General features: G+C 34.8%; 1 protein-coding gene across 1 annotated transcript; it reads left to right on the top strand.

Moving 5' to 3' along the window:
• Nucleotides 1-7,776: 7,776 nt before the first annotated feature.
• On the top strand, nucleotides 7,777-25,436 carry LOC125864851 (two-component response regulator-like PRR73). The gene is made up of 9 exons (XM_049544940.1): nucleotides 7,777-8,038; nucleotides 8,195-8,674; nucleotides 13,687-13,848; nucleotides 13,969-14,102; nucleotides 14,355-14,516; nucleotides 18,493-18,676; nucleotides 18,763-19,156; nucleotides 19,283-20,081; nucleotides 25,196-25,436. The coding sequence occupies exons 2-8, from the start codon at nucleotides 8,329-8,331 to the stop codon at nucleotides 20,076-20,078; spliced, it is 2,178 nt and encodes a 725-aa protein (XP_049400897.1). The 5' UTR covers nucleotides 7,777-8,038; nucleotides 8,195-8,328; the 3' UTR covers nucleotides 20,079-20,081; nucleotides 25,196-25,436.
• The last annotated feature ends 601 nt before the right edge of the window (nucleotides 25,437-26,037 follow it).

The following is a 26,037-nucleotide window of genomic DNA, read 5'->3' as shown; positions in this document are numbered from 1 at the left end:
CAGATTAGTGTATCTTGCGCATCATATTAATGTATCAGCGCATCAGATTAGTGTATTATGTATAAAATGTACATCAAATTAGTGTATCATGTATACAATATAATGTATCAGCGCTTATATTATTGTATCTATTTGAGGGATTTTTGTAATTATAAACTTTTAAGGGATAGATTGTAATTTAAGTATGTGATTTCTGTAATTTGTCCATAATATTACAACAAACACAAGACAAATTTCATTACTCTATGGCCAAATTATGTGCATTCACTGTATCTAAGCGTGATTCGCATGTATTTAAAATATACTGACTCTTTCACTCGCTTCTCTCCTATCTTGTTGCATCTATGCTCTCTCGCTCAACTATCTCCCTTTCTCACCCGTCTCTATTTTTATGTATATGTATTTCGGAATATAGCTGGTATCAAATATATATGTAAATATCATCAAAAGATATATGTTGTCACTCTAACTCGCCTCTCTCTATGTGTCTTTGTATTTCAAAATGTATGTGGATGATGTATCTAATTTGAAATCTAATAGGAAATTATTGATTTAGTGTGAGATATTTATATGCATTCTTTGACAAAAGGACATAAGTTCAGAATGGGTATGAGATTGAGCATGAATCTTTTGATTTGGCAAAAGGGAATAGATCATGCCAATTTAAAAGTGACCTCCTTTTAAATTTGTAAGTGTATGTGTTACATTTTGTTGTTAATATTTATCGACTAATATATTTTATCATTGTTATACAAAAATACAAACATTTATTGTAAATTTTAGGTAGGCCTATGTTCAATTGTGAGTCATAAATAGATAATGACAACTTACTGTATTTGCACAATGAATCAACCGAAAGATAGTAGAGTCAAATTAACGTGCTTCTCGCTTGTATATACTCATGTTTCAATTTATGCGATACATTTTATTTTTTGAAAGTCTAACAATTTAAGTTTGATCGAGAATTTGCGCATGGAATATTCTTTTTTTTAATTGAAATTTATATATTTGTAAATTACGTAAAAAATAGTATAAGTCACAATAATTGACAATTCAAAATATTTATAAGATATATGAAAATTTATGGTCAAAGATAAACTTGTTTGAATCTCGAAATCTGAAATGTATCACATAAACTAGGATGGAGGGAGTAAGTAATAATTAAGTTATTTTGGATAAAAAAAATTGATCGAATGAATATTTTGTACTATAATTTTTCCATTAAATAGAATTTAAAAACAAATAAAGAAATAAAAACTTGTAAGAGTTAGGCTATAGCCTACAACTTGGCCCAATCTATCTCAGTCCAAATAAACCTTGGGTTGGTCAATGACACTCATAATGGATAAATTACTTATATACACACATTTACTTATCTTATTCTCCATTTTTCCCTACCTTTTTAAAATATTTCATAAATTCCTTATTTCTCCCAATTCTTGTGACTTCCGGATACATAAAATCCATCAGCAAAACCCACATTTATCCACTCCCCTTTTCACTCCTCTTTTCTCTCCCTAAATCCACTTCACATTCTTAGCAGTTGTAGTTTTCAAATCAATTTGTTTCAACTGATATTCTCTCTCAAATCAAAATAATTTCAAACATATGAAAAGGTAGAGTTTTCAGTCGTCATTGTTGTCTTCTTCAATTTTATTTTATTTTTTCAATTTTTTTCCTGATACATATGGATCAGACTCTTTATTAGTATTGGTGTTACTCAACTAAATTCTTCTAATACTAATCGTATATATGATTCAAATCTATTCTCTCTCAAGTTCATCAATTTCAAGTTCCTAAAGAGGTAGAACTATTTCTTCATCAATTTTTTTATTCCCAGTTCTTCAGATGTCGTTTTTTTTTATAAAAAAAATTAATGTTTTCATTTACAATTTTCTGATACACATGAATTCTGCTCCCTCTTTTTAATATGGTAACTTGTGTATTTGATGTTGATGATGAAAACTTTCATGAAAATAGATCTAATCAACTCATTATGATTCACGATGATGATTGGGCTGAAAATAGATTCAAAGGGTTGTAGGATCCATTAACAATAGCGAATCAGAATATTTAGAAGTCGAAGTCAAAGAAGGATGAAACTTCATCTTTTAAGGCGAATGTGGAAGAACCCCAAAAAAGGATAGAAATGTTGCATCTGCTATATGGTGTGTTATCTTTGAAGAAAATGATCTAGGATTAACAAGCTTAGGAGGTTGGTTTCTGGACAAATGGTTACTTCGTCAATATAAAAGAGTCATTATGTATTTGTGGACACATCCATTTGAATGTTTTACTATTTTTAAGATACATTAAATTAAGTTTTAAAATGTTTCTCTAAAAACTTGGTTATTTTGAATTTAAATTTCAATATATTTTATTTTTTTAATCTCAGTATGTATATTTTTCTTTATTTTTTTGTTGTAATTATAGTGCTTGTGATACACAATACAAAATAGGATACTTTTAATAATTATCTGGTACAAATAAGCTTTATAAATTTAAGTATCACACAATTTTATTATTCAAGAGGTTGTTTATTAAGTTATTGATACACTTGATATCTAACCACGACAATGTATATTTCAACATGTATCAGTTACATAAATTAATGTATCAAATATATTATTTTGTCTTTCCTTTTATATGCAATACTTTAACATAAAATTACAGTAAATACAGTCATTCACAATCATGATGTATCAGATACATTATTATCAAAATAAAAAAAAAACATACATTATATAAATATTGTACCAGATTTATAAAATTTAATAGTTTAACATTGTGATTAAATCATTATCAAGCAGAAATGTACACAAAGTTGAACAATTTTTTATTTATTAATGGTAACACTTCATCATATTGGAAGTTGAATGTATTTTTCTAAAAAGAAATGTATCACTTCTCTTTGGGTAAGAAAGTACAAGATCGCGTGTTGTGACTTTCATGTATATAACGTCTACAACAGTTTGTGCTCATAGTTGGCTTATCACTTGAGTTTTTTTTTTCTTTCTTTTCATGATCATCCAAACATCCTTTTGTATCGAGGTGGCAAGACAATTTCCTTATCTGGTAATGGAACCATTGAATCTTTCACAATTGCTTATTTATCTTTCAAGGCAAACAATGTATCTTTTTTCTAGAATCATAGACTGAATAAAGATACTCAAATGATGCAACGATCTATCAACATTAAAAATAAATTAGTGATACATTACATAAGACAATTATTTCTATGTATCAATCACAAACAATCACACAACTAACCTATACTTAATATCAGATACAAAATATAAATATAAGTTGATACATACCATCATTCGCGAACATTTTGATGTGTTTACAACAAATTATATGTATAATGTATCATCTACAAAATATAGTTTTTCACAAACACAATAAGATACATAAATAGTAATGTATCATGATGCTTTATATCAACAACACACTGACTCACAGCTCTAAAAAGCCATTACATATACGTCAAACTAGTAATGTATCAAGTTGTAACCATTAATGTATCATTACTTAAATATCCATATACAAATTCAACATCAAAAGATACTTATTAAAGCACAAATAAAAAATAAAAAATAAAAAAATTCACATGTATCTGATACTTCATATTATCAACACACTAGCACACTAACTCAGAAATCTAAAAACACAATACATATACACAATACATTACTATTTAGTTAGATTTGAATTAGATTTATAACGAGAACACAACAAATTCACTATAATTAGAAAACTAACTTTTGAATCAGTAGCACTCCTTTCATTACTATTTTTCGTTAAAAAGGACGTAAGAAATACACATTAAGGAACGACTATGTCAATCATGTATCAAAGTAATTCCAAGAAATACTTATGTTGTGCCACGTACTAATTGGATATTCAATATAGAAAAAAGAGAAAATGCATGTTAAATCTGATCAGAGGTGAAAATGTAGGTAAAAAATAACAATGAATATCCATATCTTATATCAGTAGAGTAGTAATTACTGAAGGAATAAAAGCAATGCAAATACATGGATGTAAAATTAGTCATAGTGTTCAAAGACGCGTTTTTACCAGCATCATGTTTTACTCAAATGATATGAATCTGCATATATGTTGAACAAACCTTATAGCTAATGGCACATATACAATTGGTCTGAGCACAAGAGCTTCAGTCAGACCACTCAACAATTGAAGACAACATTCCGAAAGGAAAAAAAGGGTTAAAACGTGCAATCAAACCATAAAGGGCGAGCTTGTTTCACCTAAGACTTGATTTCCGCCATCAGACCTTATTCCCTACCAAACTCTATAAAGTAGGTATCTATCTTGTCTATTGTATCAATGGCAGATTTGAGATTCAATTCAGCTGTAATGGCTGATATGAGATTCACAAAAGAGATCGTTTGCCCAACAATTATTTCATCACTATTATATCGTTCATAACTCATATCGATCGCCCAAATTCCTGAATATCTCAACAAAAGTTGATATATTCATCATGTATTTTGGATCTGTTATGATTTGGGATAGATGGAGGAGAAGAAAATTTGAATTTTGAATTCTCTGAATCTGTTACGGATTGGAATAAATTGATATCAATCTGTTTTGCATGATTCGTGGGATTGATAATTAATTTTACATTTACTTCCTTTTTAAGCGCAACAATTAAGTTATTTTATGTATCAGAATTTATGTATCTGCCTGAATATAATGTATCCGGATGCTACAATTTTTAAGGGATTTTTGTAAAATAGAAAAAAGTAGGAATATAATGTAATTTAGGTTTTACACTATGAGATTTATGTAAGTTATACTTTACTAATTCAGTTCATTTTAACCTACTTTCAAATTTAGCTCATTTTAATATGCTTCAAATTCAACTCAATCCGTCAATACACCTTGAGGCAAAAACATGGAATGTGAACAAAGTTTGGGAAACATATTGTTGTATTTTTAGCAAAAGTTGTTTGTTAGCATCTGGCAAGTGGTGCCAACAATTGATAATGCTAATGTTTACAAAGGTACTTTCGTACTTGGTTAAAGTCTTTGTCAGTTTTGTACACGATCATTCAATTAACAGTTTTTTTCTTTAAAAGTCTTTTAACTTTATTTTGTAGTCCAAAAGTTATTTTATTATTGTTATTTTATCTATAGAGTTACTCAATTATTGAAGAAGAAATAAAAATAATTGATTAACTTTGTACGTAAAATGACAACAATTGAATAACTTTTTACGAAACGATAAAGTTGATAAAACTCAATTTAGAAAACCACTTTACTCAATTCTTGTTGGCCAGAGAGGTTTGAACTAATTGTAGCTATGTTTACACATTTAAACATTGTATATATTTGACATAGATATAAGTTGGGCAAACAAGCAATGCATAGTCTTTTAGTTTTTGACTAAACTTTTTTTTTTAATTATGTCATATCTTTTAATTAAGATGTTAGTTATGATTGGATAAAGTACTGATCATATTAATTTCCAAAAAACGATGATAGGTATAATTAGGTCGTGAACGATCAATCATCATATTACAAAAATTAAATAAGATTGATAATAAATGTTACGATTCTTTAAGATAAAACTCCAATCCAAATAACTCTCGTAATACTTTAGCTACTTCAAGCTTTAGGCTTAAATTCCTTCCTCTAAAGTTTATATTGTTGGATTTATTTTGAGTTTTTTTAGAAAAGGGAAGAGAGGATTATAAGGTGGATAATCGAACCCTAACAAACAGGTAGTCAATCAATGAGCTCTAAGATTTTCCAAATTTACCATGAGTTATTCAAATTTTAATGTGTCTTTTGATAAGAAGTACTAGTAAATTTTTTGACATATTACTTTATATATATGTCCAATGATGATATAAGCATGCCATTCATTAAATTATCTTTTTCTAAAAAGCCAGTCAAAATACAAAACCATACAAATTAATGAAAAGAACACCCAAATTCAACGGTTATAAAAGAAAAATATTACTTAAATTTTGCTAACAAATTATAGTAATGTGATTTCAAGATTACTAATGTGGTGCTGGAATTTTAGAAATATTGTTATAATTAAATGCTAAACATCAATTAAGTGATTTTATGTTATAAGTTAAAATAGATAAGATATTCTATGTTATCAAACACTTGAACACAAGTTTTTCCAAAATTTGAATCGAAAATATTTTATTTTATATTATATATAGAAATATTTATAATGCACGTTGAATAATTATTTTATTTTATTTTCAACGAAGAATTATTATTTGTCAAATTGGTAGAATTTTTAACATGAAAACTTTGATGGTGATGGACAAATGAATGATTAATAATTCAACGGCTGGGATTCAATTAGAAAAATGGGTACATCAAATTCTCCTGTGTTCGCATATGTACGAAAAAGTCCGCTACGCATGCAGATATTTTCAGATATTTCTGCCTAACCACATGATTTTCGCAATGTTCAAAGGGTATTTCTGTAACTTCCATATAAAATTTAGACGCCGTCAGGACCGTCTATTCATTTCATTGCTGGCATCTGGCAATATACTAAAACTGTGATAGACCTCTGACGTTGACGTTTTCTTTTACTTCCTCCGTCTTAATAAATAAATAAATTTAAAATATTCATAGATTTAACGTGAATTATTAATTTTATAACTATTAAGACACTTAAAAATACTTTTCTACTTGATCAATTGAATTTAAAAATATCTTTAATTTTGCAATATGAGTGAAACACACCCTTAAATTCTTCCCAAGTATAAGGGTGTTTTCAATATTTATCTCAATTTTTTATTAAGAGTCTCATACTTATCCTACAAGAGTTTGAAACCACTTATTGTGTTATGTGGCAGATTAGGAGTGTATCGAGGGTGATCTAAATTTAGTTAGTCAAGAAAATGAGTATTTTTAAGATTGTCAGTTATTCGGGGATGAAACTGATAATTTGCGTCAAGTTCATCAATGTTTTCAATTCTTCTTTAAAAATATATATTTTATTTTGTTCTAAGTTTTCACGTGATATGTTTAACATTATGAGATTATATGTCATGAAACATTCAATATATCTATAGTTTAGTATAAAAAGATTTTAAAGTATTTACTTCCTTAGTCCATCTTTACCTGTTTTAATATATTAAAAATAATTGTCCAATTTTACTTGTTCAGTTTCAAAAATTAAGAGATAATTTATCATTTCAAGTCTAGTTTACTCTTGCCATTAATTTACTACAATTCTTCTATTTATTATTTCTTAAAGGCATTGGCGGAACCACATGTAGTTGAGGATTGTTGATTGACATCTCTTTGTCAAAAAATTACACTACACAACTAGAGTAATTTTTTTTTATGTATAGACATATATTACATATTAACACTCTTTGATTTCGATGCAGTTTAACTTCTTTATATTTTGACAATTCTTAATCGAAGCTCTGACTCCGCCACGGCTAAAAGGACATGCCAAGTTAAAAATGGTGGGAGGTATTATTTATTAGTAGTATCTTAAATTTCATATATAATTAAAATTAAAACAAATAAATTGAAATGAAAAGTTACTCATCGTTCGACACGTGTTTTCCAATAAAATCTGTCGCGATTCGGCAGCAGCCGTCGAGCTTCCTTCTTTAGATTCTGCCTCAGCATGTATGACTGACGTGGAACAATCTCATCCTACGTGGCGATAGTGGGACCTACATTTTCTCCACGTCATCAACTACAATTCTTCCCCTAACTTCCTCTCCGTGGATATAGTAAAGTGTTCCATACATTCAAAATCTCCTGCGAAAAGCCCACTTGTTTTTTTCTGGATAAAGCAAATCTCAAGTTTATCTTTTTCAGTCTGTTCTTTAATTTTCTGGAAAATTCATCATGATATTATTGCTAATTATAGCTTCAATTCAATTTTCATGACGCCTTTGCTCTATTTTTTGCTCGGTTTAACGGAATTCCGGTGGCAAAAGCAATTTTAGTAAGTGCTTTTTTGATGAAGCTTTGAAGGTGCGGTTTAATAGTATTGAGGAAATTTTGGTTAAAGGTTAGATTTAATAGTATTGTTCTCGTATCTCGATTATCGTATTATTTTTCTGTAGTTTCTGTTTTTGAAACTACACTAGGTTATTATTGTTGTATTAGGTTTAATTTTGATTTTTGCTATTTAATTGATTGATTTAACATTTTTGATGTGGAATAGGTATGAGAGGGTTTGTATATGAAGAATTTGTGGTTTTGAAGAAGAAGAAATGCGGACTTTGTTTTAGCTGACAAGGATTTATGAAAGGTTATGTTGTGTGACATCTTCCTTATCATCAGTACTTTTAGATCTGGATGACAGGGAGTGTTTCAATGAAAATCGTTGGTGATGAAGACAAAAAAAGGTTGGATGAGGACAAAGTTACTGGAGATGGAATTGGAATTTCTCGTGAGGGGATAAATGTAGTTAAGGATAATGAGTTGAAAATTAATATGATTAGTAATGACAGGATAGGAGGGAGGGAGATTACATTGCAAGCTCAACGAGGTTTGAAATTGCAAGAACAACAATATTGTCAGGTTTCAGCAGTCTGTTGGCAACAATTTCTTCATGTCACCTCCATTAAAGTGCTGCTGGTGGAGAATGATGATTCTACACGACATGTCGTCTCTGCTTTACTTCGAAATTGCAATTATGAAGGTTAGTTCTTTTTCTCTGTCTAGTTTGAGGTTTAGCTTGATGGACTATTAGCAAATAGATAGCATATGACTATTTTGATAAGCACCCTGTCCTTGTATCCGCATAGCTTTCAGCCTTTCCATTCAATTCTAGCTTGCAAGAATCAAATATGATGGACAAAAAGATGAGCTAGTCTGCACATCTGAGTTTGTTTTAATTTCTGGTTATGAGTATTTGCAGAGAAATCGGGTATTACTTATGACATTGGGTACTTAAAGGTAGGGGTTTGAGGCGTCGTTTACCGTATATTTGTCTGAATTTTTATCACCTGATGCATAGTGGTGTTGCCAGTGAATGTAAACCTGATGAAAATCAGAGTAGTCAAAAGCGAAAAGCCCTAACGAGCACCAACCTCTTTTGGAGATTTAGTTGCAAAACAGATTTAAAGTATGTGTTTTAACGAAGAAAACACTAATAAAGAAAAATAAAAATAAATGTGTAATGCAACAAAAAATAACTACAAGCACAAATAACTATTTTTTTTTTTGAAATTGGTAACATGTATTCTTCAGCATTAAGGGTATGCTGGCCACCTCCAAAAGTCTGCTTACATAGATAGCTAATTACAATAAGCCTAGGAAATCCACTATCTGTATTTTATTTACTATACATTGCTCTTTACACCAAAAACATAAAGTAGAAATGCATTTCCCTTTGATCTGTTGAATGGAGTTTGATCTTCCTTTGAAAATTCTCTCATTCCTTTCCTTCCATATGGTCCACCATATGCAAGCTGGGACAGTTTTCTACCATCTCTTCTGGCTTTTGCTCCCTCCCATTCTGATCCAGCAGCTCAATAAATCAGCTGTGTGCTCTGGCATTGTCCAGCTTTCCCCAGCAGGTAATGAATAGGGACCAAACTTGAGAAGTTACCTTGCAGTGGAGGAAGAGGTGGCTGTTTGTTTCATTGGGTTCCATACAGAGAGGGCATATGGAATCTAAAAGAAATTTCCTTTTCTGTAATGCCTCGTGGGTGAGACATGCCTTCCTTACTACCAGCCAGGAGAAGCATTTCACTTTAGTAGGAGAAGCACAAATAACTATTTGTATAAAAGAATGGAGATAACTATAGTTAAGTGGAATATATGAAGTAAACATCATATCAATCAAGATGAAAAACCATCTTAAATTTCTGATATAGATGAAAATACGTGGTTTCATGTTTTCTGATATAGATGAAAAGATGTGGTTTCATGTTTTCTGGTGCTAGTTTCCTTATGCCAAAATTTTGATTTCATGATGCTAATGACTAAAATTTTATTCCTAACATTTTTAACAATTAAAGACAGTTTATGGGTGATGAAGGAGCACAACTTAGCACCTTAGTGTCTACAGTAAGCGAGGGGAGACCGAGTTTCAGGGCCTAAGTACATCTCAAATGACGATCATGTGAATTGGAACTTCCTGGACTTTGTAATGCAAAACATATGGGATGGGAAAAGTGAAGAAGATGGATCAAATTCTACATACCGATCAAAACGAACTTTGGTCTTAGTGGATGGGATTCCATGTGGTTTCTTTGGAATATCAGGAGGGTTGGGATAGGAATATTTGTTATTGTCTTTGTTGTTCAGTCTAGTTATGGAGATATTGAGCAAGATGATAGACTAAGCGGTAAAAGGGTCCACTTAAAAGGTTTCAATGCAGTATTTTTTTTTTTTTTGAGATTGGTAACTGTTTCTATTTCTTTGAATTTGTACATGAGTTGTACTGAAACCATTTTACATAATGAACTCTAAAGGCACTGCCCTATCCCTATAATGACTAAAACATCAATAGAGACAGTGTCATGTCATTAGAGTAGATCTGATTACACCAAAAACACAAAGTTAGAATACAATTCAATTTTACTCGCTGCATATTACTCTCCCTGTTCTCAAAAACTCTAAGATTTCTCTCTTTCCAGATAGTCCACCAAATAGTAGCAGGAATGATTCTCTAGTTGCTTCTGTTCTTTGCTTGTAATCCTGCTTCTTCCCAACTGTATAAGGCCTCTGCAATTCTACCAGGCATGACCCATGAGATGTTTTTGAGCCTTAGGAAAAGACTCCACAATTGGCCAGTGACCTTGCACTGGATGAACAAGTGATTGACTGTTTCTGCAATTTCCCTACTAAAAGAACATCTAGAGCACAGTGTAATCCCCCTCTTCATCAAATTCTCTTGTGTCAACACAACTTCCTTAGCAAGTAACCACACAAAACAGGCCACCGTGTGTGGGATCTTGGCCTTCCAAATGTGTTTCCAGGGCCATTTGGGTGCCTTCATAATTGGGTGGTTCAACTTCCTATATGCTGCACTTACTTTAAAAGTCCCTTTACAGTTCCCCAACCACTGTAATCTGTCCTTCCCTGTCTCCAAGCCACTAAATTGTTCAATGACGCTGAAAAAATCTGCAACTCTTGGAATTTCCCAATCATTGAGGTACCTTCTAAACATAATATTCCACCCATGAGGTGTCCATAGTTCAGCTATTGTACTTTGTTGTTGAAAAAAGTGTCTCCAGATTTCCTGCTTCATGCCAATCCTCCTTCCAGAATCTAGTTTAGCGCCATCTACCACTTTAATCTTGGTGTTTGATTTGAATTTATCCCATAGTGATCGGATGGATTTCCATAAGCTAACACCATAAGGAGTGGTAACTTCCTTTGTCATCCAATTGTTTCTTTCTTCATATTTTGCTTTTATGACTGAGCCCCATAAATTCTGGGGGAAATAAGGTAGTATTGGGGGAAATAATACAGTCAATGTCTCTCACTTGTTGTTTGTGGATGATACCCTGGTGTTCTGTGATTCAGAGTACTGTAGTATCCATTTTGAGTCTAATATTAATCGGTTTTAGGTGATGTCAGGTTTCCTTAACAAGTGTGAGATTATCTCTGTGAGAGAGACAGAGAATGCTGAGGAGCTAGGATATGTGTCCTGTTGCAAGAGAGGAGTAATCTTGACAACCTATTCAGGGTTACTGCTTGGTGCATAATCACACTGTTTGGAATACATCAATTGAAAGAATTGAGAAGAGACCGGAGGGATGATAGAAGATATATTTGCTAAAAGGAACATAATGTTGATTAAGATCACGTTATCAAGCAATTCGACGTATTATATGTCCTTATGCCCAGTTATTGTTATTGAAAAAACTCCACAAGAACTTCTTATGGGACAACAATGATGGGATGAGAAAAATTCATTTGGTGAATAGTAATGTGGTCACATCACCCATCAAGTATGGATAGTTTAGAGTAAAAGAGCTTAATACTTTCAGAATAACACTATTTCGGAATTGGGTATGGACATTTTGGAATGAGGAAAGATGTTATGGAGGATGATACACAGGCAAATACGATGCGCAGAAAGGGGATAGAGGGCTGGCCGCTGGCAGCACTACACATTATGGGTGCAAATTTTGGAGAAGCAATAGGAAGGAACATGAGGTGTTCAATGACGGTGTCACTTGCAAGGTTGGCAATGAGTGCATAATTAGCTTCTGGAGAGGGGAAGAAAAATGGGATTTAGGATTTAGAAGAAACCTACAGAATTGAGAGGTACAACAGAATATCACCTAATTGGACCATGACATATGGAGATAGAAAGGAAAGGAGAGTGTCCTCTTTTTGGCAAAGTCGTTATATGCATGGCTCTTAAAATGAGGATCATAGTTTTCCGTTTACGGCAGTATGAATAGCTAGAGCACCAAGGAATGCCCACTTATTTGCATGCACGCTGGCTAGTATGTAATACTAGTGGCAGAAATTTGAGAAAACAAACCAAATCATATATCAGTTAGTGCTTCATGTGTAAGCAATCGGGTACATAGCACGGTACCTGATAAGTTGTGGTAGACAGTCCTAGACACGTTCGGTGTACAATGGGTAGTGACAAACATCAAACATAGCTGGATATTTGGGAGGAAAAGGAGATGTGAAACTTGTAATGTCGCTCCTTTGGCACTTATATGGGTTCTTTGGAGGAAAAGAAATAGGAGAACATTTGAAAGAATGAAATATGATTTTATGCATATTTGGGCATGCCTTTTGTTAATCTTTTTATGTACCACGAGGTTTCCATTTGTATGGATGATTGGTTATCATTTTAAGAGAAGCATATTTTGATGTAGGTTTTCTAGTTGTCAACTTATTGCATATTGTCTCCAGTCCCCACTCCCCACGACATCAATAAAACATTGATTTATTAAAAATGTCTTTATTGTATGGCTTGTTATGCTCATTTCAGATGCTGCTAACCTTATGCCATATCTTGTATTGAGAGTTGTTTGAAGGGGAGCCAGCAGCAACTCTACATGAAGAGCTGCTGGCATCCTTTTACTGATCTAGCAACTTAGTTCCATTCCCTAGGTTGATTTGGCTGTGTAAATTAATATATAAATAGGTCGTGGTCATCTAATTTGTTTCTATTACTCCTTCCGTCCCATTTTATGGGAGGTAGTTTGACTCGACACAAAGTTTAAGAAAGAAAGACTTTTAAAACTTGTGGTCCAAAATGAATGTTAGAAATTTGTGTGGTTGTAAATCATTTCATTGAGGGTAAAATAGACATTTTATAGTTAAATTGTTACTGAATATAGAATGTGTCACTCTTTTTGGGACTGACTAAAAAGGAAAGTAAGTCGCATAAATTGGGACAGAGGGAGTATGAATCTTGTCGATAAGTTGACAGAAGAAATCATTAATCATGGTGTTCATATAGATACATATTTTCACTTCAACTTAATATGAAGTTTCAAGTTTCATTTTTGTGGTATTTGGTCAGAGCAACTTGTGCATAGTTTCAGTGACTTGTTCATCGGAGATTTTACCACAGTTCGCCTAAGTGGTTCTCTATGCTTTTCCCTTTTTATTACACTTTCAATTCATGACTTCTATCTGCTGTATTTGTTGTAAATATCTTTTGTCTGGTTTCTCTCTTCCCATCTTTATTGTCTTTATTATCTAATTAAACTTTGTTATTTGCAGTTATAGAAGCAGCCAATGGATTGCAAGCTTGGAAGATACTGGAAAACCTGACCACTCACATTGATCTAGTGTTGACAGAGGTTGTAATGCCTTGCTTGTCAGGCTTAGGTCTCCTTACCAAAATCATGAGCCACTACACACGCAAGACTGTTCCTGTTATCAGTAAGTAACCCCTGCTGTTTTTCCAGTTCTTCTATTGTAAAACTCTTACTATACCATGTTTAATTTTGAATTGATACTGTTATACCGCTACACATGATGACTGATGAGGGCCATGTGCAGTGATGTCATCTCATGATTCAATGGATATAGTCTTCAAGTGTTTGTCAAAAGGTGCACTCGACTTCCTGGTAAAACCTATACGGAAGAATGAGCTTAAGAACTTGTGGCAGCACGTGTGGAGAAGATGCCATAGTGTGAGACACCATCACTCTCAATATCCTTTTTTCTTGTAAGCATCTTGGTGTAAAAAGAATGACTGATGCATTGATGTCCATCAATATACCTAAATACAGTAATTATTTGTTATGGAGATTAGTGTCTTCTTATTTGTTGGTGGGCTGTTTGTCTAGTTATAGGCTGTTTCTTTCGTTATGTGTAATATGCCATTCTTTTTCTTCCCAGTGTTTTTGTGTTATACCGTGATTAATTCATTCTCATTTTCTCAGTCTAGTGGAAGCGGGAGCGAAAGCGGTGCTCAAACCCAAAAATCTATAAAATCAAAAAGCAGTGAGAAGTCTGAAAACAACAGTGGTAGCAATGACGGGGAAGATAATGGGCGGTACGGCCTAAATGTTGGTAAAGGCAGTGAGGATGGAAATGGCACACAGGTATTGCCATTTGGATTCCCTAGAAATTGAAGGACATTGTGCAAAATCGGCCTTTTAGCTTATTGTCATTTATTTACATGCAGAAGATAACACATGATAACTATAAAGTATAAAGCTGCCAGTAGAATGAAAGGAACGATGCATTTTATTGATTGTAACTACGTATATATAGATTCTGTACAACTTCTACAGCAAAGAGATAAACTAAGAAAAAAGTAAGACTTATCTATAACCTATATACAAGGAGGAAGTTACAACAGAGTCCTAAAGAGAAGACACTACTAAATCTGATCCGTTATTACGCCCCCGCAAGTTGGTGGTGTCAACAACACCCAACTTGGAAAATTGCTGAACAAAAGAAGCTTTGGGAAGAGGTTTTGTGAGTATGTCAGCCACTTGATCAGCTGAGTGAAGGTGGTGAACTTCAATATCCTTGTTCTGAACTTGTTCACGAACAAAGTGAAAATCAATGGCGACATGCTTCATCCTACTATGAAAGACCGGATTGGAACAAATGTAAGTGGTGCTGATGGTGTCACAGAAAACCTGTGGAACTCTCTTAAGTGAAAGCCGAAGTTCATGAAGAAGATTTGTGATCCAGTTGGTTTCTGCAACAGCAGCAGCCACAGCTCTATACTCAGCTTCTGTAGAGGACCGAGATACGGAGCGTTGTTTCTTGGAGGCCCAGGAAATTGGTGTGTTGCGCAGGAAAGTGATATAGCCTGAGGTAGAAGTGCGATCATTTGGATCACCAGCCCAATCTGAATCTGAATAAACAACCAAACGAGAATATGGAGCTTTGGCAATCTGTATGCCATATTGGCAGGTATGACGAAGATAACGGACTAATCGCTTGACTGCTTTCCAGTGAGAGTGGCGTGGATTGTGCATAAATTGAGAGAGTTTGCTAACTGTGAAGGCAATATCAGGACGCGTAAAGGATAAGTAGTGCAACTTTCCAATTACCCGCCTATAAAGAGTACCATCAGCTGGAGGATCATTTACTGAAGCTGTCAAAATGGTAGTTGAGGTCATAGGTGTAGGAGCTCCTTTACTGTCTAGCATGCCAACATCCTCTAAAATATCCATAATATACTTGTGCTGGGACAAAAAAAGACCAGCAGTAGAAGAGATAACCTCAACACCCAAAAAATAATGGAGCTGTCCAAGGTCTTTCAAGGAGAAACGAGTGGAAAGACCATCGATTATATGACGAACCCCACGAATCTGATTTCCAGTGATGATTATATCATCCACATAGATAAGAACATAAACAGTGAATCCAATATTATGCAAAATAAATAAAGAAGAATCAGATTGGGACTTGACAAACCCAACAGTTAGCAAATAACTTTTGAGCTCATTGTACCAAGCTCGGGGGGCTTGTTTCAAGCCATAGATTGCTTTATTCAACTTACAGACATGTGTGGAGAGACTTTGATCTTCAAATCCCAGTGGCTGCCTCATATAAACTTCTTCCTCAAGGCTTCCTTGTAAGAAAGCATTATTGACATCAATCTGATGGATTGGCCAGTTGTATTGCGTCGCAATGGTAAGCACCAACCGAATAGTAACTGGTTTGACTACCAGGCTGAATGTGGAATGGAAGTCTAAGCCTGGACGCTGGGTAAATCCCTTTGCAACAAGACGAGCTTTATACCTGTCAATGGAACCATCAGATTTATGTTTTATACGAAACAACCACTTGCACTCAACCACATTCATCGAAGGAGTAACTGGAACCAAATCCCATGTCCGATTCCTAACAAGTGCATCAAATTCAGCATGCATTGCTTCTCTCCAGTGAGGGTGAGGACATGCTTGTTTGTATGTATTAGGAACAAAGGACGAGGAGAGTTGAACACTGACACTAAACTGCTTGGGTTTGAGGCTATTTGTTTTGGAGCGTGTGACCATGGGATGACTTGCAGTTGTCACCACGGGTGAAGGATCAAATGGAGCCAAAGCAAGTGTAGGTTGGGAAGAGTTATTGGCAGATGACTGAGAAGTTAGGTTGGTGGGAGGTATAGGGGAAGTGAGTGGTAACACTGAGGTACTTAGTTGTTGGTGATTTTTGCGTTGGTAGGTGATTAATGGTCTGGGCGACGGCGGGGGCTGAGTATAATCCGGTGGTGGTGTGATGGTGTGTGGCAATGAAGGAGAGGATAAAGTCTGAGAATTACCTGATGCAATGGAGACACCTTCTGATCTGGCAGGCATTGAGTTGGGCAGTGTGCAAAGCATCCCAAGCAGCTTGGGAAGTGGATGCAGCGACAACCGTAGCAGCAAGATTTGGGTCAACTGAGGCCAAGATAGCGTTTTGAATTAGTTGATCTTGGCGATACCATGAAACAAATGCAGGATTTTCGATGTCCTGATTATTTTGAGCCACTGTACGAGCAGGGGCTGGGCGAGAACCGTCGAGATGGCCAAAAAGGTTGTGACCACGCATAAGCATGGACACTTGTGCTTTCCAAAGGGAAAAATTGTGGCTGCCAGTTAATTTGATTGGTAACTGGGTGACAGGATTAAACTGAACAATTGTTGTATTGGCATCGGAGTTGGTTACAGTGATGTTTGGGGCCATTTTTATGGGAAGGGTGGGAGGGTTTCTTGGCAGAAATTTACTCGTGAGAGTTAATTGGCTCTTGATACCATATAAAGTATAAAGCTGCCAGTAGAATGAAAGGAACGATGTATTTTATTGATTGTAACTACGTATATATAGATTCTGTACAACTTCTACAACAAAGAGATAAACTAAGAAAAAAGTAAGACTTATCTATAACCTATACACAAGGAGGAAGTTACAACAGAGTCCTAAAGAGAAGACACTACTAAATCTGATCCGTTATTAATAACAACAGGCTCGAAAATAAGCTAGGTCTACTGTTTCGTAGTTATTTGAAGCATTAGATTATTGAGGTGACTTCCTTTTCTTTTTCCAAAATGTTCTACCGATTAGTACATGTAGACGAGAGTCTGAGACATATGTTGACACATTTAGGACACTAACTCTTGCAGCAAACAAACGAGGTAGACACATCATTTGAGTTAGAATCCATTGGTTAGTCCATCACAACCCAAAAGCTAGCTCAAAGGGAGGAGGATTGCCTAAGCGTTATAAGGAGTATACCCATCTCATTAATTACCAATATGGGACTTTTGTCATTCTTTAACACCCCACCTCATGCCCAGTGCTTAGCATTTGGTGTGTGGGCAATTTTAATTTTGGGGCCCAGTGCTTAGCATTTGGTGTGTGGGCAATTTTAATTTTGGGGGTCCATCGAATTACTATATAAAGAAGAGTTGTAAACTACATGACTTCATGTTCGAGTAAGAATATTTTGGTTTTTCTCGTTCCTTCTCTTCGACGTTTTTTATATGATCTACTCTTATAGGTAGACTACAAAATCAAACATAGTTCTTTTTGTAGCACTTCGCCCCTCTTTTTATTTATTCTTTTATTTTTTCTGAAATTGAGTAAAAAAAAAAAAAAAAAGTATTCGAGTTAGTTATAAATTATGAACTAATGAACTAGCCCTTTTATTGGTTATTGGAACATGTTGAGATGGGTCCGGCTCAATACCATGTAAAATTAGGTCTTAGGCCTAACTCACATCCCAAAAGCTAGCTAAAAGGGACGAGGATTACCCATGCCTTATACAGAGTCCACCCATCTCATTAATCACCAATCATTAATCACCAATGTGAGACTTTTGTCATTCTTTAACAGTGACAGAGATAAGTTTATATGTCTGAGCAATCAAACCAATGCTTATTTAGGTTTCTTACGGGAAGGAAAGAAGACTCCAAAATTCAATGTGTTTTTCTAAGACATGTTATCACAATAAAACATAATAGTTCTATAATGATATCCCTGTCAAGCATATAAATACCAAGGCTTAAAGACCAATAGAAGTACAGAATGATTTGTATAATATTTCTTTCTGAGTCTGAAATTTGTATTTTGCAGAATTCCTGGACAAAGCAAGCTGTTGAAGCTGTTAGCTCTCAGGCAGTGTCTCCATTGCATCAGGTACCTGAGTGTCCAGACAGCACTTGTGCACAGGCTATGAGTTCAAAGGCAGAAACCGCTGCTAACAAGAATGCACAGAGAAATGCCAAAAGGAAATGCCAAGAAGAAGAAGAACATCCTGGTAATGAGTATTTCCAATCTTTTTCTTCTCTCTGGCTAAATGTGTCTTAGTTGACTGAAACGTTTCTATCATGTGTTCCATTGAAGATTACATTGCAAAAAAACCCTCCCTCAAGGGCATACCTAGAAATCAGAAGTTACAACCTGAAAATGCAATTCAGGTTCCAGTCAAACTTGTTGATGCAGAACATAAAACCCCGCTGGCAATAAATTCCAACCCATGCAGTTTGAAGATGGATGAACACCAGGCAAATCTAGATGGTAATGTTCCATCCACAGAATATCATGATGTGACTGCTGAGACAGCTCATCCTCAGACCATCAGTAGAAGGTTGAACAAAGCTGTGCAGGTATTAGAAATCAATAATTCATCCATTGGTGAATCTAAAGAGCCAAGTTTGAAAACACTAAAAGAACCCGAAAAAAGTGCTCAAGATGATCGTAGTGTTTTGAGAAGATCAGATCTTTCAGCTTTCTCAAGGTTTGGAGACAATAGTTACTAGTTATGCTCTTTCTAAACTTTTTATTAAAGCTGTGTTGATTTCCTTTTGTTGGATGGGGAACTTTCAGCAATTTACCTTTTGCTCTGTGGTGGACCATTTTGCAGGTATAATTCATCCTCAAACCTTACAAGGACTCCTAATGGGATTACGCTTGACAGTTCTATAATTAATAATGGCCAAGAAGTTGCCAAGAAAGAATCAGTATGTGATATTCCAACTGATACAGATGAGAAATTTCTACATCCGAGCTCAAGTGGAACTGGCAATATTATAGATAAGGGGTCCACCACTAATAAGCTTTCTGAGGAACCATTACTTTCTAGAGACAAGGCAGAAGCAACATCAACAATTAAGGGTTTGCACTCATCATCAGCTTTCAAGCCTGAGAAAATTGACTTCAGAATCTCCCGTCAGCAAGTGCCACAAGTTAAGCTTAAGCCTTGTAACATGCAAGCTACAGACAGTCTTGTTCTGCGAGGCTCTCACACTGACATCCAGCACCCTCATCAGCACCACCACCATTATCACTTCCATGACCTAGATCAAGATTACTCTTCCACCCATGTAGATTTCTCATTGAAGAAACTGACTGCGGGTGGCCCAAGTTGTGCTTCATTCAACATTCTAGCTAGGCCTTGTGAAGGGAACCCTGAGTATCACAGTTTGAACAGAAGTGCTTCGGGAAGTAACCGTGGAAGCAATGTGCAGGATGGAAGCTGCACAGCTATAAATGCTGGAGGAACAAATGGGGGAAGTGATAATGGGTTAGCTGGCAAAAATGAAAGTGGTGATGCCAGCGGCATTGGTTGTGGAAACACGACAGATCCTTCTAAACTTGCCAGAGAAGCAGCCTTGACCAAATTTTGTCAGAAGAAGAAAGATAGATGCTGCCTTAAGTAAAAGGTAGGTTGAAACATCCCATTTTTAGCTTCTCTATCCTAATCTTGTTTTCATCAATGATTGGTCCTATTCCTACTTTCTTCTGAAGTAGTTCGCCCAGCATTCTACTGTGGTACCTGGTCAATCTGTTTATCTGTTGGTATATATAGATGGCATAGCTATTACATGCAATGATAATGAGAGAATCATCCAACAGAAAAATATCTAACAAGTCATTTGCAGATCAAGAATTTAGGACATCTAAAATATTTTCTTGGTATTTTAAGTCCCAATCAAGAGACAATGTTATCTCACAAAGAAAGTATGTACTAGATATCTTTAAATACATAGGTATGGATTGGGAGCCTGTTGATAGTCTGATGGGTATGAACAGTAAACTGTTACCAGATCAGGGGAAGCCATGACAAATCCTAAAAGTTACCAAAGGCTAGTTAGGAAGTTGGACTATCTCATTATTACCTTAAAAAACCGTTTCTTTTGTTGTGGGTGTAGTAACTCGGTCAATGCATCTGCAATACCAGTCAACGAGATGCTGCTTTACCAATCTTAAGACACATTAAAAAAAAAAAGCACCAGGCCAAGGATTGTTGCTTGAAGACAAAGGAAACACTCACATTAAAGGATCCTTTGATGTAGATTAGGCCGGTTAACCAATTAGTTGACATTCTACATCTGGATCAGTGTTATCAAAAAGCAAAAAGCGCAAAAAATTCTAAGGTCCATTGGGGTTTAAGAGCAAACCACAAATAAAGCATGGGCTTTGATGGAAAAAGGCACAAAGGGAGAAAAAAAATACAAAATATATGTTAAGTCCAAGACTAAGTATTAAAGCATGAATGATAAATATATGAACAAAGAATTAGAAAAAAATACACGATAAAGTGAAATATCAATTGTTTAGTGTCGCTTCTTCAGAAGAGGCTCATTGGTAGAGAAAAGTATGTCTTAGAACCTTGATGACGTTATTGAAGTGCACATTAAGCGAGGCGAAGCGCTCAACACGTTTTGAGACTCGCTTCAGGGCTTAAGTGCCATGTGAGAGGAACAAGCAAATAAACAGGAGGTGAAAAGATACAAAAGTTGGGTTAGATTTGGAAGAAACGGGTTTGGGTGTTGGGTGGGAGTCTTTTTATTTGATAAAAGCATTATGTGGACGAATGAAAATTGGCCACTTGTTTAGTGAAATTTCATGTCATATTTCTGTTAACTAAAGAGCTTTTTGAACCTAAAGAAAACGTTAAAGGCATTTTTGAGCCTTTTCCGTTCAATGTACTTGTTTAACACATTTGTTCACAAACAGTTGTTGTCATAGCTCAATATTCAGCTCTTTACTAGATCGAGCAACAACACTCTCCTTTTTCTTTTCCATTAATTTATGTTTTCTTTCGTCCTATTCAATGTCTAAAAAATCAGTTTCTTCTCGTGACCAAGGTTAGTCGCATAATCGCTATTGAGGATTGAATCTACATTTTTAGCTGTTATTTTTTGGGTTTCAAGCTTTCATTTGAACTGTTGTTTGTTGGGTTAAAAGTTGTTGTTTGGCTTAAAATCTACATTTTATCTATCATACCTGAGTTAAATGCTGCAATTTATCTATTGTTTTTTGGAGTTGACAGTTGTTGTTTTGAAGAAAGAAAGCAAAGGAAGAAAGAACGAGAAAAGGCCTAAATTGCCAGTGAAAACGGGATTAGGTGTTGGGTTGGGTGGGAGTCTTTTTACTTGATAAAAGAATTATGTGGACCAACGAAAATTGGCCACTTGTTTAGTGAAATTCCATGTCATATTTCCCTTAACTAAAAGGGCCTTTTTGAACCTAAAGAAAACGTTAAGGGCAATTTTCAGCCAATAGGTGGAAGGAGGGAATTTTTGAACCATTTCTAATAGGTTAAGGGTGTTCTTTAGCCTTTTACGTACATTGAAAATTGAAGTTTGTAGACATTAAAGAAATAATGTTTTATTGTGATAATCAAGCAACATCAGGTATAGCTTCTAATCCAGTTTTCATAAAAGAACGAAACATTTAGAAATAGGTACCACTTTGTTTTGGAGAAGGTTATTTCTAAGGGAATTATCATACACCCTTTGGCTCAGCTAAACTACTACTACCAGCTATCTGTACAAAGGTTCCTCATAGGACTACGAAGTGAAAACATTTCTAATAAGTTTGGTGCATATGATTTATATATTATGTTCCGACTTGAGAGGAAGTGTTGGATATTAATGATAACTCAAACAAGGAAATCAACAAGTCAAGCTCACTTATTTGGAAAATCGCAATATGGATAAGAAACTCATGAAGTCAAACCACACAATTAGTGCATCTCACTAAGGTCAAGGAGGAGCACGTGTAGCACAAAATCATTTATAACTTCCTCGCATATGTTTAGTTTTCGTATAGTAAATCTTACACCTATTATTAGGTGGTGATAAGCAGTCGTTAATTTGAAGGAATTCACAGATCTTTTCTAATTTCAACTTCAATTTTTGTTCTAGAGAGTTCTTATCTCTTTCTTAGTCTACACATTACTAAATTGAAGCAACACTTCTTTTGACACTTCTGGACTATGGATCTAGACAAATTGGGTACTTCTTAGGTATTCAGACCGCTCAGTCCAGATCAGATATTCTCATCTCCAGTGTAAGTATGCTCTAGACATTCTTGTTTTAGACCCATTGACACTCTTATGGATCCAAATGTTAGGTTTCTACTAGGTCCATATTAGTCCTTTTAGTGACCCTGCAAGATATAGGTGGTTGGTTGGTAGGTTGAATTACCTCTCAGTAACTCGGGATGATATTGCCTTTTTGGTGAATGTTGTAAACTAATTAATGGACTTTCCATGTGACTCACTGGGATGCAATAGTCTATTCTTTTTTGTGAGTGTTGTAAGTTAGTTTATGGACTCTCCATGTGATTCAAGTATCTATATTTTTTTTATACATAGAAATATAGAATCAATTTTAGAAGAAGATTATTCTTTGAGAACTGAGGACATGAGAAAATACTGAATACACAGATGTGGATTGAGTAGGGTTATCTAGTAATAGACGTTCGACTTCTACATATTGTATTTTACTTTGAAGTAGTTTGCCTTGGAAAATCAAGAAACAAATTAGGTTGCTAGATCCAGTGAGAAGCAAGAGCATCAAATAATAATTATTGTATCTTGCGAACTCATTCGCACCAAATAGTTGTTCTTCATGTTGCAACGAGTCTGGTGCTTCATGAGAACCAAACACATGGAGAAGGACCACACTTTCTCGTAGAAAGATACGCTTAGGAGACATTGTCATGAAATTCATGAAGTCAAATGATCACTTGGAAGATATATTCACCAAGTCTTCCATGGGTGTTCTTATAAATTATAAACTTGGTGCGTACCACTTGTATGCTCCATCCTGAGGAGAGCGTTAGTTAAATGTAATCAGGTAAGTGCATATAGTTATGTTAATGTTAGGGCCCACATCGGGAAACAAAATAATGTACATAGTAAAGTGTTCACGTAAAAAGACTTAGGTGTGATGTGTAAGACAAGTGTTTTCACACATTCTCATAATTCTTTCTGCCTTGCCCCCACCAATGCTCAACATTCATACTTTTTAATGTGCATAATGTAAAGAAAAGAGAAGAAAGAGATTTTGGGAGTAAATTACTTTATTATTCGGTTAAGCATGTTGGGACTTAAATAATATTTACACGTAATCCATAATAGGAAAGGAAAGTAATTTCTACTCCTAATTATTGCACAATTACATGGTTTTTAAGCCTAACACATATTTACAAAGAATTTATATTTGTAATATTTACATTCTTAACACTTGTATACACTGTATTCAAAATATATGGCGGAATTGACTAATACAAAGATAGTCATTGATGTTGGGAATAACCTAACGTCCATGGAGATTGGAGATCTTGTTCATATAATTGAGGAGTATGATGAAGTGTAGCTGTCTAAATCGATAAACCTAGAAAGTCGTTGTCACTGGTTCTCTACTTGTTCACCTGTGTCAGATTGGGATGCAGTCAGTGTAGCTTAGCAGTTCACTGTTGGGCATAATCGATTCAAGTGGCTTTTGGATTGTCAAGAGATTCCAAAAGAAGGAGATGCCAATTTGGAGGAAAATTTAAATTGGTTATGGATGGATGAAGAATATGAGGTCTGTAATTCAGCATGTCTAAGAATAGAAGTTCGAATATGAGTGTTTTCTCTGGAAGAGCTAGGCACCTCTGAAATGTTGGTGCCAATTTCACTGGATAGGATAGGGCAGGAGAAAATTCAGGGGTTNGCTTTAGGCCTCCGATTGCGTTGAGCCGCCCCTGGATAGGGCAGGAGAAAATTCAGGGGTTGAGTGTTCCTACTCCAACTTGATGCTGTTAATCTGAGGAGGCTAAATTTGGTTGTGTTGATGGAGGAAAAGATTCTGCTCCTGAATATTGGATTCTGCTTAAGTTTTGGTTATTTTTGGCAAGAAAAAAGAGAGGAAAGTGAGAGACTTATTTTTTATATTGTCACTGTTCATCTAGTCATAAAGCTGTCTTTTGGCAAGGTTTGCATTTCCTTTTTCTTCTTATACATTCTTCATATGAAATTCTTGTAGTTTGAATATTTAATAATTTAACTGTAGCTCTCCCGGAAAAAAAGTCAGCACTTTTAACTCCCTCCCTCTTGAATCGGATGATCCAGTCATGTGTATTTCTTAAAATGTATGAAAGCGGGATATTACAGAAGAAATGTATTTAAGTGGGATATTATAGAAGAAATTCCACATCAAGTAAAGAATGTGTGAAATAATAACAATTTCCTGGTAATGAGAAATATTTTAGTTAAAGAAAGGATTCAAGTGAATTGAAATGGGATGGATGAGGAATAATAGTAAGTAAATTGTGATGGAGGTGAACATGTTTACAACAATTGTATCTAAACTCACTTGTTATTTGCTTCATCGACAAAGTATAAAACTGTCTTGTGTTGCAAGGTACTTCTAGTATAGAACAAATACTGCTATGCTAATAAGGTCGTATTTGTGCCAAATGTTGCACTTCTATGTTCTTTTATTTGTTTTAAGTTAATAAACTGATAGCTAACGTCGTGATTCAAACTATTATGTTGCAGGCAAATGGACTTTAATCAGGCAGGCAATACTTGAACTGTCACTTCTGAACCTCTTGAGCAAATTTTAAGAGAACTGATTTATCTGCTTCCAAGTCAACTGATCCTAACTAGTTGAAGCCGGTCTACTACCTCTCTGCATCATACAGTTGATCGTGGGGAAACACACATATTTCTAGTTTCAGTAATTTTCCTTTTGTATCTTGCATGCAGTCATTCAGAAAGAGATAAGAGTGCCTTCTACGCGTAGGGAGTTGGAACTTTAGAAGGAATGAGGTTGACCTGATATGAATACATGGATTGAAGACCTAAAAGCTATGCGGCAAAATACATGCAACAATCAAGAAGTTTGCATTCTCTGTTATTTGCTGAAGTCAAATGGCTATACCATCCATTTGAATTCGAATGGTGTAGTAGCGTTAATTTTTTCTTCCTTGAATTGTATATTTCGGTTTAATACTAAAACAGAAAGAGACTAGCAGAACAGTGGCCATGTGTTTGAGGACATTTTCTGAGGCAGGCAGAGCAAAAACAACCCAAACGATACTGCAAATGATCATTTAAACTGTACTTCCTGATCTTTCATTCATTAAGTAAGTTTGTTTATAATAGTGTCTTGTACTGTGAGGATTTACTCCTGTGTAACATATAGTCAGATTTAACCATATTTTTTCTTATCAGCCATTGTAGTGTCAGTAATTGGGACTTGTTATAGGAGGGGATTATGCTTTTCGAACTTCAGTGAGTTGCCTTCTATAATAACAATCTGTCACACTCCCCGGTTATGTTTAGTGAACAAAATTTACAGGGATTGAATTTGGTTGGTGGTTGATTTATGTTTATGA

The sequence above is a fragment of the Solanum stenotomum genome, chromosome 5 (assembly GCF_019186545.1).
Source record: "Solanum stenotomum isolate F172 chromosome 5, ASM1918654v1, whole genome shotgun sequence".
NCBI lineage: Eukaryota > Viridiplantae > Streptophyta > Magnoliopsida > Solanales > Solanaceae > Solanum > Solanum stenotomum.
The sequence above is the reverse complement of the archived record's forward strand: the minus strand, read 5'-3'. Positions and strand labels throughout refer to the sequence as shown.